General features: G+C 40.5%; 1 protein-coding gene across 2 annotated transcripts in view; it reads right to left on the bottom strand.

The window, feature by feature from the left end:
• The window catches only part of TTC39B (tetratricopeptide repeat domain 39B), a 124,013-nt gene that overhangs the window by 83,212 nt on the left and 24,130 nt on the right, over positions 1 to 16,671 (bottom strand). Inside the window, exon 2 of one of the 2 annotated variants that reach the window (XM_032880565.1) lies at positions 3,224 to 3,258. The exons of the other annotated variant lie outside the window; for it this stretch is intronic. Within the exon in view, the coding sequence (XP_032736456.1) occupies positions 3,224 to 3,258 (35 nt within the window). The remainder of the gene's footprint in view (positions 1 to 3,223; positions 3,259 to 16,671) is intronic. 2 annotated transcript variants of the gene reach the window in all.

Raw genomic sequence — 16,671 nt, 5'->3', positions numbered from 1 at the left:
ACATACACCAGAAATCTAAAAGAACAAGATAAATTCCAGAATGGGTAAACCTTTGGGTTTGCTAACCTATGCAGGACAGGGAAGTAAAAATTAAAAGAAGAAAGAAAATGCTTGTGGATATATACAGCCAAAGAAAGGCTGGAAGAGGTAATGAATGAAAAATAAAATGCTAGATACTTCAGAAGTTGACGTGGTATTCAAAAGCATCACCATTACAGAGGTCATTGTTGGGACACTGTTCTTTTAAAAACAAGTCATAGTAGCATTGAAACACCTAAAACAGTTGAACAAAGAGTAATTTTTACACAAACACAGACACACAGATGAAAGGAACACAACAGAAAGCTTAGAAACAGAGCACCATTATTTTAATGAATTTATCATTTGATAAAAGAAGCATCATACATAAATTTTCTTTCTTTCCCAAACAGCTAATGGTGTTGGAATAGTAGGCTAACAATTTTAGTGTTGGCATGAGATAGGGATCTAAATTAAATCCAGCTGCATTAAGTGCAAGGGTTTTTGTTTGGTTAGTTTTTGTTTGTAGTTCAACTATCCCTTTACTGATTTTCTGCCAACTGTATCTGTCCATTTCTGAGAAGGGCTTTGAAGGCATCAAGTATGATAACAGAGTCATCTGTTGGTTTTTGCCTCATATACTCTGATGATCTGTTGTAAGACACATACACACCAAGAACTGTCACGTCTTTCTGGAGAATTGATCATTCTACCATTACGTAATGTCCTTCTTAATCTCTGATAACTTTCCTTACTTTGAAGTCTGTTCTGTCTGAAATTAATTTGGCCGCTCCTGCTTTTTTTTCATTAGAGTGAGCATGGTATATTTTTCTCCATCCATTTACTTTTAATCTATATGTGTCTTTATATTTACGGTAAGTTTCTTATAGACAACATGTAGTTGGATCATGTTTTTTGACCCATGCTGATAATCTCTTTTAATTGGCCCATACAGACCACTGATACTCAAAGTGATTATTAATATGGTTGGATTAGTCTCTACCATATTTAATACTATTTTCTATTTTTTGCCCTTCTTTGTTCCTATTTTGGTCTTCTACTCTTTTTCTGCTTTCTGTGATTTTAATTGAGTATTTTATATGATCTTATTTTCTCTCCTTTCTTACATATCAGTTATATATCTTCCCTTCTCTTGGTGGTTGCCCTAGAATTTGTAATACCCATTTATGACTAATTCAAGTCCGTTTCCAAATACTCTCTGTACTACCTTCACAATAATATTATAAATCTAAAACTATTCCAAAATAAAGAGCTTATTTTTTTAATCCTAATAACAATTACCTTTTTCTTTTTAAATCACATAAACAAACTTTTATTCAACATTATAAACATTAAAACTTTTGGACAACATAAGTGTGTAACTAACATAAAGAAAAATAGCAATTAGGGAAAATATTTAAAGCAAATATAACAAAAGATTGGGGTGCCTGGGTGGCTCAGTCGGTTAAGCAGCTGCCTTTGGCTCAGGTCATGATCCCAGGTTCCTGGAATCGAGCCCCACACCAGGATCTCTGCTCTGCCTGCTCCTCCTCTCCTTCTGCCTGCTGCTCTGCCTACTTGTACTCTCGATCTCTGTGTCAAATAAATTTTAAAAACCTTTAAATAAATATATAATATATATATTAAACAAAAAATTAAACTGTATATCTGTTTTAAAGTTCATAAGTATGTAAGACAGAGAAAAAGTTAAACATGTAAAAGAAGACTAGAACTTATATAAAAGGAACTACAATGTGGTAAACCATGGTAATAAAGAAAAATTTTAAAAACGTAAGCAATTAGTTATTATTTGAGTAGCAAAACCATTTCAAATAGCACCCAGTGGTGATGTTACTTTTTTTTTTTAAGATTTGTTCATTTATTTGCGAGAGAAAGCAAAGGTGAGCAGGGGAGGGGCAGAGGGTGAGGGAGAGAGAGAATCTCAAGCAGGCTCCTTGCTGAGCATGGAGCCCAATGCAGCGCTCAATCTTGCGACCCTGAGATCACGACCTGAGCCGAAACTGAGTCAGACGTTCAATCACTGAGCCACCCACGCACCCTGTGATGCTACATTTTAAACCACTTCACTTACACAGTATTGGTAACCACATAAATTGATAATAAAACTCTTTTGAAAGTACTATGGAATAAACTGTGTCCCCCAAATTCTCGTGCTGAAGCCCTAACCCCCACTGTAATGGTGTTTGGAGATGAAACCTTTGGAAGATAATTAGGTTTAGATCAGGTCCTGAGAGTGGGACTCTCATCATGGGATTAGTGCCTTTGTAGGAAGAGGACTCTGTCTGTCTGTCTGTCATGTAAAGACCCAAGAGAAGGGAGCCATCTGCAAGGCAGGAAGAGTGTCTCACCAGAACCTAACCATACTGGCACCCTGATCTCAGACTTCTAGCCTCTGGATCTATGAGAAAGTAAGTTTCTATTATTTAAGCTACCTAGTCTATGGTACTTTGTTACAGTGGCCCGAGCTGACTAATTTGGAAAGGCAATTTGAAATATATTGGGGGCACCTGGATGGCACAGTTGGTTAAGCCACTGACATGGTTTCACTGACATGATCTCAGGGTCCTAGAATTGAGTCCCCCTATCGGGCTCTGTAGGCTCTGTACTTAGCGTGGGGTCTGCTTTGGGTTCTCTCTCCTTCTGCCCCTCCCGCTCATGCTGTCTCTCTCCAAAATAAATAAATAAATTTTTTAAACATATTGCATATAATAATAGAGCAATAAAAATCTCCACCCTTTATAATCCAGTAATCCTACATCTGTGAAGTTAATCTTCGGAGATAATTAAAAAACACGACAAAGCTATATACATGAAAATACTCATTACTTAGTTTTAAGTTTTTAAAATGGTTAACACCTAAATGTCTAGCAAAGGAGAAATGGATAATTGTGATGTTCCACTTGATCTAATAGGATATCATATAAAATCAGTACAAAAATGACTCAGACTTAACAGGAAATGCTCGTAATAAAATTGCGTGCACACCAAAGGAAATCCTCAATATGAGGTCACACATGTAAAAATATGTGAACAAGATGTCATAGGGTTGGGTATAAACAAATAAAGTTAAATTTGTTGGAAAACATTTCTTCTTTTGTTTTAGTCGAATTAAAGTTACAAGAAATAATACTCAAAAATAGATTTGCTTTTCTTTACTATATATTTTTATCATGTTACTACTCACATAGAGATGGTTTCCATTGCATCTTCAAAGATGTCCTAGAGGGGAACAAAAATACAGTGAGTTTCTCAGGAATTAAGAACTCCAAATATAGAGTACAGAACTGCAGGGGTGAGCGTTAGGGGACAGCGTGGGTGGGATGCAGTAAATTCACTCAACTTTCACTAATGGCCTGTCTTCCTAAGAAATTGAGCAAATGAATTTTAGTGAGGTTTAATTTTTTTTTTTTTTTTAATAATTAAGACTGAGAAAACTAGCAATCACACTGGGCTTCTTTGAAGAATGTGATTTCTTTAATGGAATTATTTTTCACTCCTCAATTTCATTCAACCAGATACAGAATAAAACAACACCTGGATTCTCTTGCTCCATGGCCAAGTTAGCATCCTCTGGGCCTTCATTTCACAGCCAGCTCCACCAACCTCTGGGCTAGTCTTCCTGCCACCAACTTTACCCGGGTTAATCTGTACCAGAGAAGACAGCCCTTTCCCTCGTGCCACTGGCCTGCCTGTTCAAAAGCTACAACAGGAAAAAACCCAAGTGCATACTAATATGCACTTATAAAGCCACACACACACCTCACATTGATACACACCAACACACACTCAAACTCACAGTCATACACACATGTGCACACAAATTCACATCCACTCACAAACTTACACGCACACAGAGCTCCCTCATGGCTATGAAAATCAAATGCACGCTCCTCGTTCAGATATTTGGGACCCTCCACAACTTAGTCCGATCTTCAAAGCATCTTACTCCCTACATCTGTGCCACCACCACCATACCCAAGCACAGGACCACCTCTCCAGTGACCTGCACTCTGGCTCACCCTATTTCGTGTGCAGGTCTGTCTTTCTCTTCCTTGAACAAGCCAAACTCATCTCACACCTCTCTTCACCATGCTCTCCTTTCTAGAATGCTCTTCGCCCAACTCTCCCTGTGGCTGATTCATTCTCACCCTTATATGCCCAGCTCAGAAAGAGAATGTCTCTAATAACCTCAATTAAAATTATTGAGAATAGCAGCTTATAGTTTCTCATCATCTGATTTATTTCATTCATAAAATTTATCAAAATCCGTAATCATCTTGTTTACTTCCTTGGTTAGAGTCTATCTCCACCAGAACAGGTTCTTACTTCCTATGACTACAGAAAAATCACCAGGGCTGGGCACAGTAGTTGCTCAATAAATACAAGTAACCTAATGAATGAGTAAACTGAGCTCAGGCCATCAAGGTACTGATTACATCCCCTCATTTACAGCTATAATGCAGAAATGAGGAAAGAAGGTTATAGAACATTTCCCTTGTGTGACAATGGATACTAAACAATGTTTAGACTACATCAAGCTCTACATTTAAGCAGGAAAGAGAAAAAAATGTATAAACACTAAGAAGAAACAACACTGTAAGTAGTGGCAGAAATTCAGACTTTGGGATCCCTGACCCACTCATCTATTACATTGGGAGTTAGGTGGAGTCAAGGGCAACTCAATCTTAATCACACTCTTCCTGTAGCAAGCAGAAGTTTATAAACCAACTAGAAGAGAAATGAGCTAGTCCTAAAGCAAAAGAACCTAAGCCAAGAGTGAAAAGATGCTTCTCTGGGCTCTATTAAAAAATGACCAATTAGTGGGGGGCACCTGGGGGCTCAGTGGATTAAGTGTCTGTCTTTGGCTCAGGTCATAATCTCAGGGTGGTGAAATCAAGCCCTGCATCAGACTCTGTGTTCAGATTCTCTCTCCCTCTCCCTCTGCACCGCAACCCCCCCGCCCCGCACACATTCACTTTCTCTTTCTCTCTAAATCAATCAATCAATCAATCAATCAATCTTTTTAAAAAATCCTAATTATAAATAGACTCCTTTCTCCAAATCAAAGTTTGGTATCACAGATTCTGTCACTTTGAATTCCAGCACAATGTCTTACATGCTGGCACACAGGTTATCATGCAAGAGGCTACGGAGAAGGAGATAAATCTGCTCTCCAGGAACCCCAATCTGCTGTGATGACATGAGACATCAACTCACAGTCCCTCTGGCACCACCGTTACCCCAACCTGGGCTGACCTTTCCCAATTAAGGGGGAATGTAAAGATCACACTCCTGGAAGGTTACTGGGCATCCTTCCCCTCCTTATAAACCTCAACCCAAACAGGGCACACTGAAAGCACGGAAATACTTATGGAGTGACCTGCAAGACGTATAACTCGGGAAGCCATCTCCTAATCTCAAAGGAGCTAAGGCAGGGCACCTGGGAGGCTCAGTCGGTTAAGCGTCTGCCTTCAGCTCAGGTCATGATCTCGGGGTCTTGGGATCAAGCCCTGTGTCAGGCTTCCTGCCCAGCGGGCAACCTGCTTCTCCCTCTCCCTGCTCAAGCTCTCTTCCTATCTCTCTCTCTCAAATAAATAAATACATAAAATCTTTTTAAAATATAAAATAAAATATAATAAAAGGAGACAAGGCTTTTATTCTTATGTAAGAACTACTCCCTCAGAAAAATAAAAACTAAAGTATATCAAATAAGAAATCATCTTCATTACAATAATGTCTCTACTTTTGTCATCTGCAGAGTTCTCTAAATAAAGCGTACTATACAACATGATGACCATAGTTTACAATACTGCCTTGTAGATGGGGAAGTTGCTAAGAGAGTAGATCTTGAAAGCTTTCACCACACACTTGCAAGGTGATGGATAGTGTAACTAACCTTTTTACAGGGCTCATATCACAATAAGTACATGTATCAAATCATTACATTGTACACTTTAAACTGACACAATACTAAATGTTAATTACATCTCAAGATAGAAGTTGGGGAATTTTTTTTTTTTTAAAGAATGTGAGAAATCTATTCTTTCCATTTAGATGAATAATGAAAATTGAATAGAATACCTCCATGAGGAATGGAAAAAATCAGGACGCCTGGGTGGCTCAGTCAGTTAAGCATCTGCCTTCAGCTCAGGTCATGATCTCAGGATCCTGGGATTAGTTCCACTTTGAGCTCCCTGCTCGGCAGGGAGTCTGCTTCTTCCTCTTCCTCTCCCTCTGCTAACTACCCCCTGCGCGCTCTCTCTCTCTCTCTGTGTCTCAAATACATAAATAAATTCTGAAAAAAAAAATGGAGAAAATCCACCAGATTTCTAGGGTATTATTCTAATAAACTAGAGATGAGAAAGAGAGAGAGAAAAAGAACTTCGTCTATGAAGGACAGACAAAAGGTGAAATTTTTTTTCATTTAAAAGAGGAAAGGTGGGGTGCCTAAGTGGCTCAGCTGATTGAGCGTCTGTCTCTTGGTTTGGGCTCAGGTCGTGATCTCAAGGTCATGAGATCAAGCCTAACCCCAGGTTCCCATTCATCTAGGAGTCTGCTTAAGATTATTCCCCCCATCCCTCACGGGGCTCCTGGGTGGCTCAGTGGGTTAAAGCCTCTGCCTTCGACTCAGGTCATGATCCCAGGGTCCTGAGATCAAGCCCCTCATCAGGCTCTCTGCTCAGCAGGGAGCCTGCTTCCCTTCCTCTCTTTCTGCCTGCCTCTCTGCCTACTTGTGAACTCTGTCTGTCAAATAAATAAATAAAATCTTTAAAAAAAAAAAAAAAAGACTCTTCCCTTCTCACTCTTGCGCCCCCTACCCTCTGCTTGCATGTGCTCTCCCTCTCTCTCTCTCTCTCTAAAATAAATAAATGAAATCTTTATATTTAAAAGAAGAAAGGTAAAGAGCAGAACTAAGATTGAACAAGTGCCTATATTGTGCCAAGCTTTTCACAAAAAAGTTATCTCACTTGCTCCTTCCAATTCACAGCAAGTAAATCCGGGTAAATCATAGGTAATTACCTGATCAATATTACAGGGAAGGAACTGGGATTCAATCTCAGATCTTTAACTTCCAGGTATTTTTTAATGTCAAAATTATCCACAACTTGCAACTTAGGCAGTTGCACAGGAGAGGTAAGAGGATGGGAGGGGAAGGAACAGCATATCTTCTCAAAGTCATACAGCAGCATTGTTGAATAATTCCTCCCAGGGACTGTCTCATTCTCTAGGAGAATATCCTTGTGTTTGACTTGACTATTTACTATCCGATTAGAATGCAGGCACTGTGAGGTTACATATTAACTTCTAGATTTCTCAATAGCAGGAAAACCTTATAGACTATAGTTTTATTACCCTGCAGGACCTTACCCGGGTTTACATATGACCTATAGCAATCTTAATCTGCCATTGTTTTTTAAGCCTATAAATACCCAGTTCCTCAAATACTCTTTGAATCAGTTTGCCATCTCGCTGGTTCCCCCCACTGATGGGTCAAATAAAACTTTGACATGTTCATTTCATATCTTTGTGGGACTTATATTTGTAATTTGTGGAAATTATACATGAACAGTGACAACACCCTCTTTCCCTAGGTACGCGCAAATATTGTTTCCCAGATCTGTGGGAAAACGGATGTGGATTCTGCTGGGGGAAGAGATACCAACAGTCACAGACCTCTGCTCAGACTTCCCGTAGCACATACCCAGGAGCCAATGGGTTCCTTTTCCTTCTGTTTCTCTACATTTTGACACCCAGCTCAAATTCTACCCCTCTTCTGCTGCTGCCTTGGGAGCTCTCTTCCTCTGTGGATTCCCATCAAGCCTTTTAGGCCTGGCATTAGATCCACTAGTCAACAGCCTCCCACCCAGCACTACGTACATCCACATATATTCTCCACAGAGCATAACTAGATTTCTCTACCTATGGTCTCTTTGTTTCTCCACTCACCACCAACTTCCCCGTGCTTCTCCACTACTGATTTTTATTTCCCCAGTTATCACCACAAGCTGTTTCCCTTAAACTTTCCAGGCCTGGGTAGGCTCACCAGGTGGACTCCAGCAGAAACACATATAATCACGGAAGCATCCAGAGTCCTTCTGGTTGAAAGTAAGAGAGGAGAGATCATGCTGCTGATAAATATGGCACGCTCATAGGAAAGCCCCTGTGTTTGGTTTCCTCCTGGAAGGCTGCTGCATGTGCCTTCCCCAGGCCCACGCTGGGCCAACCCTGAGGAGCGGCTACCCTTGAGCAAACACAGTGTATCAAATGCTTATTTGAGCCATATCTGGCTCCTAATCGTGCATTTCCTCAAAATGGCACCTGACTTTTTCCAGAGCCTATCTTGTCTCCCTGGCTGGAGTCAAGGGCCATCGTACTCCTTTTGAATCCACTTTATAACCCAGAATACCACTTTGCACTTCATAGACTCAGCAAATAATCGTTGCTGACTGGCTGGCTGAGCGCCCTTGTCTTAAGAGGAAAGGTCCTTACCTTGAGAGGTTTTATTTTGCAATTTAGCAAATGGGCTAACCCTGTATGTGAAAGATCCCCTGGAGGACCTTCTGGATGCAAGGCAGGCACTCCAGAGCCCGCTCCTGCAGGGTGGGGAGCCTGAAACCTCCCCCTGTCCCCAGACAGATGGGAAGAGACACAAAACTGAGGAAGGGGATGGGGATGCTGCATCAACTACTAAGGCTTTTTAAGCAATTTCATCTTAATTTGTTACATTCATCATATTCTGAGTGGCAAAATGCATGCAAGTGCATTTAAGTGACAGCAGGTTTTTAACAAATGTCTATTTAAGAATCTTAAATAATGAAAATACCAGTGATGAAAAGGCTTACATTCTGTTAATCCCTAGTGGGGCACTGTAAAGAGTAAAGATGACAAATACGCTATTACCAGTAGTAATTTAAATACTCTGTATTGAGGCACCTGGGTGGCTGTCGGTTAAGGGTCCAACTCTTGATTGCAGCTCATGTCATCATCTCGGTCATGAGATCAAGCCTGAACCTTGGCTCTGCACTGAGTGTGCTTGGGATTCTCTCTCTCTCCCTCTCCCTCTGCCACTCCCCCACTCCCAACACATGCACAAGCACACTCTCTCATAAATGAATGAATGAAGGAATTAATGAATAAATAATAAATAAATAAATACTCTCTATTCAAACTTCCGAAGAGACCCAATGGATTTACAACTTTTCAAGCCTTTCTTTCTAAATTTTATTTCATTTTGCAATATGAGAAGGAATATGTGCCAAATGTTACTCCAAGAAAAAGTAGGAAGAAAGTTGATGAAAATTAAAACTAGGTACCACAAATCCAAAAGGCTGAATCACTTCTCTGGGCCTCTTCTTTTCTCCCTTACCTCCTCCTTCATTTCTTCCTCCTCCTCTACTTCCATTTTCCCCTCTCTCATATGGATGACTTCCTGGGTCTGTTGGCTGATGCTACCATGTTCTAACTGAACTGCTGTTCTTTAGGATGACAAGGTTTGATGGGGTTCTGTAGACACCTTCCTCTCAGTAAGAGACCCCCATCCCCACACCACAGCATCAGGCCCTCTTCACTAGAGCTTTCACCCAACATTCCATTCTACTGACCAATGCAGCTGTGTGTTTGGTACCACGGACTCAAAGAACCCTAGTGCTGCCCAGAACTCTGACAAGTCACAGATTCTACCCCTGGCTCTGGGGCACGTCTGGATCATTCCCAGGACATGAGACATAAAGAGGATGTCCAAACCTCCCCCAAGACCAGGGCAGAGATTAATAGCCATGGGTGATGGGGTCCTAAGGGCTGCAAATATTCCTCTACATGGCATTTCCCCCCTGGTGAGCCAAGATGTTCAAAATGGTTGTTGAACCACTATATTTCACAACTATATTGTACACCTAATATAACACTGTATGTTAACTATAATGGAATTAAAATAAAATAAAATTTAATTTTTTAAAAATGCTCAAAATGGGAAACCAGACTGATATCTGTTGTTAAAGTTTTTCACAGTGACATACCGGGAGGATTTTTCAGATATTAGATGTGAATCTTTTCATACATAAGAAGAAGAGGCACATTGCTAGTTAAAGGAATCATGTGAGAAATAAATAAACTTGAGTGACATTATTCCCCACTATAATATCAACAAAGTATTGATTTTTCTAAATCAGGTTACTTCATTTAAAAGACATCTTTACTGAGGCACCTGGGTGGCTCAGTGGGTTAAAGCCTCTGCCTTCAGCTCAGGTCATGATCCCAGGGTTCCGGGATGGAGCCCCACGTCGGGCTCTCTGCTCAGCAAGAAGCCTGCTTCCCTTCCTCTCTCTCTGCCTGCCTCTCTGCCTCCTTGTGATCTCTGTCAAATAAATAAATAAAATCTTTAAAAAATAATATAATAAATAAATAAATAAATAAATAAAGGACATCTTTATTGTGTGTCCATGAAGTGACTTTTAGAAGAAAGACTGGGCAAAGAATTTTTTAAAAAATATATGCACCCTGAGCTCACCTCTTGGGAATAATTTTTCATTCTGCTCACACCTGCCATCCATTTCTCTGTAATCTCTGTCAAGCTCAAAAATGAGTCCATGGCTTTCTGGAGCATATAAACCCCAACAGCATCCAGAAGGCTACCACCAGCTGTGTCTTACATGCAATGCTACAATTTTTTTTTTTTAATTTCATATTGTATGAGGGAGCAGCAAAGCCCTGAAACCCACCGAAGCCAAACACAGAGCCTACTGGGTAGGAAGGATGCAAACACTGCTCACATTCTTATTAGAGGATTAACATCAAAGCAAGTTCTCTGTGAAAGCTTAACTGACCCACAGGGCTCTTAATCAAAGGGAAGGAAAGCAATTGGGGCCCATACACTAGACACTCACATTCTGAGTTCCCACCTGGCATTTGCAGTGAACAAAATGTGACCCTCTCAAGGTTTAAAAAGATTAGACTACAACATAATTCTCAAATGTAGCAGATTAAAAAAAAAAAAAAAAAGACAGTTCATCTTCTTAATCTGCCCAGAAGGTTTGTAAAACCTGATGTGGGGGGGATACACAAAGTAAAAAACTGGAGGTTTTCAAATATTATTCAAATCAGAGTTTTTTAGGGACACTTGGCTGGCTCAGTTGGAAGAGCATGCACTCTTGATCTCAGGATCATGAGTTTGAGCCCCAGGCCAGGTGGAGATTACTTAAATAAATAAATAAACTTCTTTAAAAATAGAGTTTGTTTTTTTTTTTAATTTTAATGATACAAACAGTAAGTCAGCTGCCAGAAGAAAAAAATTGAGTCTTAGAAGGTGGTTTGTTAAGCAGATGCCTTTAGCTCAGGTCATGATCCCAGGATTCTGGAAGCAAGCCCCACATCAGGCTCCTTGCTTAGTGGGGAGCCTGTTTCTCTCTCTCTGCCTGCCACACCCCCTGCTTGTGCGCTCTCTCCCTCTCACTGACAACTAAGTAAATAAAATCTTAGATTTTATTTTAAACACTTATCACTTGAGATTGAAAATAATTTCACACACTCTCCAAGTACAGCATTAATGTAGTTCTCTAGTTCCTCTCATGCCAGAAAAGTACTCTCATTTTACCCCACAAGTTGTTTTTAGTTTCACATTTACTGAAAATCACAGATCTGATAGTGAAAATTGGGGATACAGAATAACAGTTCAGTAGAAAGGATTACCTTGAACACAAAAATAAACTGAGCACATATTTACTAAGCAACCATTCCACGTTGGTGAGTGAGGTTTTATTCAATGATTCACTCAAGCATCACATTGGTTTAGGCCTAGAAGTTCTATTTAGACCTGCCTGTGTCGGAACCTCAGCTCTACCCAACTCTGGACGGTTCTCGCCCTCATAATCCTCCACTTCCCCGTCTATAGAATGGGGATTCCAACCACCTCCTCGGATTGCTGCAAGGATGCTAGTGAGATAATGCATGTCAATGGGTCTGACTCAAAACAGAATCAGTAAATACGGTGCTACAGGATACTAGATGCTCAGCTGTGGGATCAATCAGTGGACTCACGAGACAGACCTGGGATCCCTCAATGAATTTCCTCAATAACGTTCACACTGAAGATTCTGCATCCTCCTTTGGAAGAGAGACAAAAAACTGGATGTGGAATTTCATAGCACATAGGTGCTCAAATATGTCAACTGCCTTTACTTCTCCCCTCTTAAAATGCCTTCACCTCATATCCTTTAATGCCCAGACCCTTCCTATTGGGTGCATTACCCAGCATGATAAACATAACTTATGGGCACAGAGCCCAGGACCTCAGCTCACTGGGAAGCAAAGTGACCTTGGCCAACAATGTGACTTTGGCCAATACACCCAACCTCTCAGGGTTCAAGCCTCCTCATGAGTAAAGCAGAGAGGATGGCACAGATATCATCCCTCACTCAAAATCCTAAACTCTCTGAATTAAACAGAAATCTCCCCAGAAAGGCAGCTCTTTGTCCATTATAAATGCTAAAACAAAATCCAGAAGGCTGGCATTCAGAGGGACTGCATCTAAAAGGCATGCTGGGACTTTCAAAGTTTGAGCCAAATCAGTGGTACTAACTCGATCCTCAAAAGCTATTTGGTGTGGGGTCACCTGGATGGCTCAGTCGGTTGAGCATCTGCCTTCAGCTCCAGTCATGATGCCAAGGGTCCTGGGATCAAGCCCCATGTTAGGCTCCCTGCTCAGCCAGGGAGCCTGCTTCTCACTCTGCCTGCCGCTCCGCTCCCCCTGCTTATACTCTTTCTCTCTCTCTCTGTGTCAAATAAATAAATAAAATATTTTTTTAAAAAAGAAGAAGAAGAAGAAGAAGCTACTTAGTGTGTTAAGTATCAAGCACAGCAGCTCACACAATGATCCTCAGGAAATTCGGACAACTTCTAGTCAAGCACAGAGAGACCATGAGAATTAAAAAGAAACCACCAGATGTCACTCTCACAAACAACAACTGAACTGGACAGCCGGGTTTTAGTTTCTAACACATAGAGGAGGGTGGTGGAAAAAAAAAAAAAGAGAGAGAGAGAGGGAGGGAGGGACTGAGGGAGGGAGGAAGGAAGGAAGAGAGGAAGAAAGAAAGAGTTAACTTTATGAAGGGGGAAAAGAGTTTCCCTTTCTGCGTTTCATTATAAATATGAAGCTGAGTTGCAGCTATGGCTGGGGTTAAGCTCTAAGATGAGCCTTTAAAAGGAAAATTGTGTATGCTCAAAATCAACATTGAACAAATCCTGTAAATTACCATTATAAAATAGAGTACACGTGGCTTTGGATATAATCCCACAGAGGAATGGGTATATAACAAATGTAACATGTGCATAGTGATGTCTGGTGTGTAATTAAGAGTACGTGTGCAGGGCCAGCCAGGTGGCTCAGTCGACTAAGCATCAACTCGATTTCAGCTCAGGTCATGATCTCAAGGTCTTGAGATCAAGACCCGCCTTGGGCTCTGCACACAGCAGGGAGTCTGCTTGAGATTCTCTCTCTCTCTCCCTCTTCCTCTGACCCTTCCACCTCCCGAGCACACCCCTCACTGGTATGCACATGCATGCATGCTCTCTCTCTAAAATAAATAAATAAACTCTTTTTTTTTTAAAGAGTACATATGCTAAATGTTTTTTACAATTGTGTATTATTGAATTTAACATAAATAACTACATTATTTTACTCACCAACACATAGTCCTCAGCTACTATTTTTATGGTGGTAATAGGAACCTTGCCAACCACTTAACATGTCAAGCACTCCAGTCCTCTGGTGCCAACCCCACTTAATCTATTGTAAACAGAACAAAATCAAGGACATGCCATTTTTGCAAGGGAATAACTTTACACAAAATAAGTAAACAGCAACAAACAGAACCAACAGGCTGAGTTTTAACATTTTAAACTATTGAATTTTTTTTTAAGATTTTAAGAGAAAGAATGAGTAAAAGAGAGCATGAGAGAGGTGAAGGTCAGAGGGAGAAGCAGACTCCCCAAGGAGCTGGGAGCCCGATGCGGGACTCGATCCTAGAAGTCTGGGATCATGACCTGAGCCAAAGGCAGTTGCTCAACAACTGAGCCACCCACGTGCGCCTAAACTATTGAATTTTGAAGCCATCACTAGTAGAAGTATTTTAAAATTAAAAGAAACACAGCTGGGATGCCTGGGTGGCTCAGTCAGTTAAGTGTCTGCCTGGGATCAAGTCACACATCGGACTCCCTGCTCAACGGGGAGTCTGCTTCTCCCTCTCTCTCTCTGCCCTTCCCCAAACCCCACTTGTGCTCTCTCTGACAAATAAATAAAATATTTAAAAGGAAAGAAACACAGCTAATAGCCTCTTTCTATCAATAAATAATTATACAGTCCATTTAACAACATCCAGACACTATACTGGACTCTTGGAAGCTTATTTCTGATTCACAGACAATCATAAAAAGTGAGCTTTTCACCTCTACTATTACTACTACTACTATGTTCTCATCATAATAATAGTAACACATAACACAACTGAGCGCCAATCCTTAACATCTATTAACTCATTTAATCTTATAATGACCTTATAATAAGACCATTATTATGTCCAAATTAGAAACCAAGACTCAGAGATCTAATTTACATATCCAATAGCCCACAGCTGAGCCTCAGTTTCTCCATCTGTGCAACTGTTTTAGTACCACTTAATTTATAGCATTGTTGTGAGGTTTAACCAAGATAATGTATTTAATGCACCTAACACTGCAATTAGCAGATACTAATGAACAATTTTTTCTAATGAACAATTTTCTTTCATTAAAGTGTTCCTGCAGGGGTGCCTGGGTGGCTCAGTCATTAAGTGGCTGCCTTCAGCTCAGCTCATGATCCCAGGGTCCTGGGATGAGGCCCCGCCTCTGGTTCCCTGAATATATAAGCAGGGAGTGTGTTTCTCCCTCTCCCTCTGCCTGCTGTTCCCCTGTTTATGCTCGCTCGCTCTCTCTCTCTCTCTGTCAAATAAATAAATAAAATCTTTTAATAAATAAATGAATAAATAATAAGGTGTTCCTACAGCTGAAAGTCAAGTGCAGCCTAAGGATGAGTACAATGAAACCTCTTGCATCATCTTGCTGGACCCTCAAATTTTCCAGCCATTACAGAAAAATGGCAAAGTTAGCATTCCCTTTCACAGCTCTGCTCTTAAGTAAATGCCTTGAAATAGACCACAGATTCTTGTCATTTAATATGAGTGCTCAGAAGAGGCAGTTCCTGAAGAATACAGCTTCAAAGGAGACCTCAAACTGAGAAAACCCAAAATTCAAGAGAGATAAGGAAGGAACACTTGAACTCAAGTGGGTTCCAATCCAAGTTTCATCACTCACTAGCTCTGTAACCTTGGGTGAGCTACTGTCCTTCTCTGTGCCTCAGTTTCTCATCTCATGGATTGTCCATGAATTAAATGACACAGCAAAAAGCATGTAGAACAAATGCTGAGTACCAACCACTAGTTATTACCCTATCGTTGTTGGAACTTGTATCTCCTAAAGGCACTGGTGAGTGGTACTCTGTGCTACAGCTTGGCCAGTTGGGCAGTGGGTAGGGCACAACACCTGGCACTAAGAATCCTGGTTCTACCTCCCTCTGGTTGATAAGCCCTGGTGTCCCCAAACAGATCAGTCCACCACAGCAAACCCTTGCACCAAATCCAGCCTACTGCCTATTTTAGTAAATAAAATTTTATTGGAATATTAACACACTCAATCATTTACATATTGTCTGTGGCTGCTTTCCACAGTTTAGTGGTTCCAAGTGAGACCACATGTTCTACAAAGCTGAATACTATCTGGCCTTTTATCAAAAAAGTTTGCTTATACTTACACAAATGGATAAAACATCAAATTTCCTTCCCTATCCCATTCTATGTTTTGAGGCTAGAGTAAGAAATAGATGTGGAAAAAAATCTATTAACTATAGGTTATTTACCAAAAGCCCACAGCCTTCAAGCTTTAAATTCAAGAGGGAAATAAGCCTAAGAACATGGGCTATAGAGTTCCCACCATCATCTCCATCATTTATTGACTATGTGTGGTCTTGCAGAAGTTACTTAGAGTCTCTAAGATTCATATTCATCATTGTAAAATGGGAACAGCAACAATACCAAGCTTGTGGGGTTGAAGAATTACACAAGATGTATGTAAGGATTAGCTTGGTATCTGGTCTATAAGTACTCAGTAATGTCAACTCTCATTAAATTATTACTTTTGTTGTTAATACTGCAGAGAAAAGTTATGTGTCCAAATACTAAACCACTCAGAAAGTACTTTGCCTCCCAGGGTATCTACCCTCATGAAAATTATAGGAAAATTATAGCAAAGCAGAAATGTGGAAATTTGTGCTTTGGGGGCATTCTAAGGGAGAAAAGGCTAAGACTCCAACTTACTCATTTCTCTCAAGACTAAATTCTTCTTCAGGAATGCCTGGGTGGCTCAGCCAGTTAAACATCTGTCTTCAGCTCAAGTCATGATCCTAACATCCTAGGACCGAATCCTGAATCGGATTCCCTGCTCAGCAGTGAGCCTGCTTCTCCCTCTGTCTGCTGCTCCCCCCTGCTTACGCTCTCTCACTCCCTCTCTCTCTCTGACAAATAAATAAAATCTTAAAAAAAAAAAAAA

This window comes from Lontra canadensis, unplaced genomic scaffold (genome assembly GCF_010015895.1).
Source record: "Lontra canadensis isolate GAN:19392208 unplaced genomic scaffold, GSC_riverotter_1.0 scaffold70, whole genome shotgun sequence".
Lineage (NCBI taxonomy): Eukaryota > Metazoa > Chordata > Mammalia > Carnivora > Mustelidae > Lontra > Lontra canadensis.
Note: the sequence above shows the minus strand (reverse complement) of the source record. Positions and strands in the feature narration are given on the sequence as shown.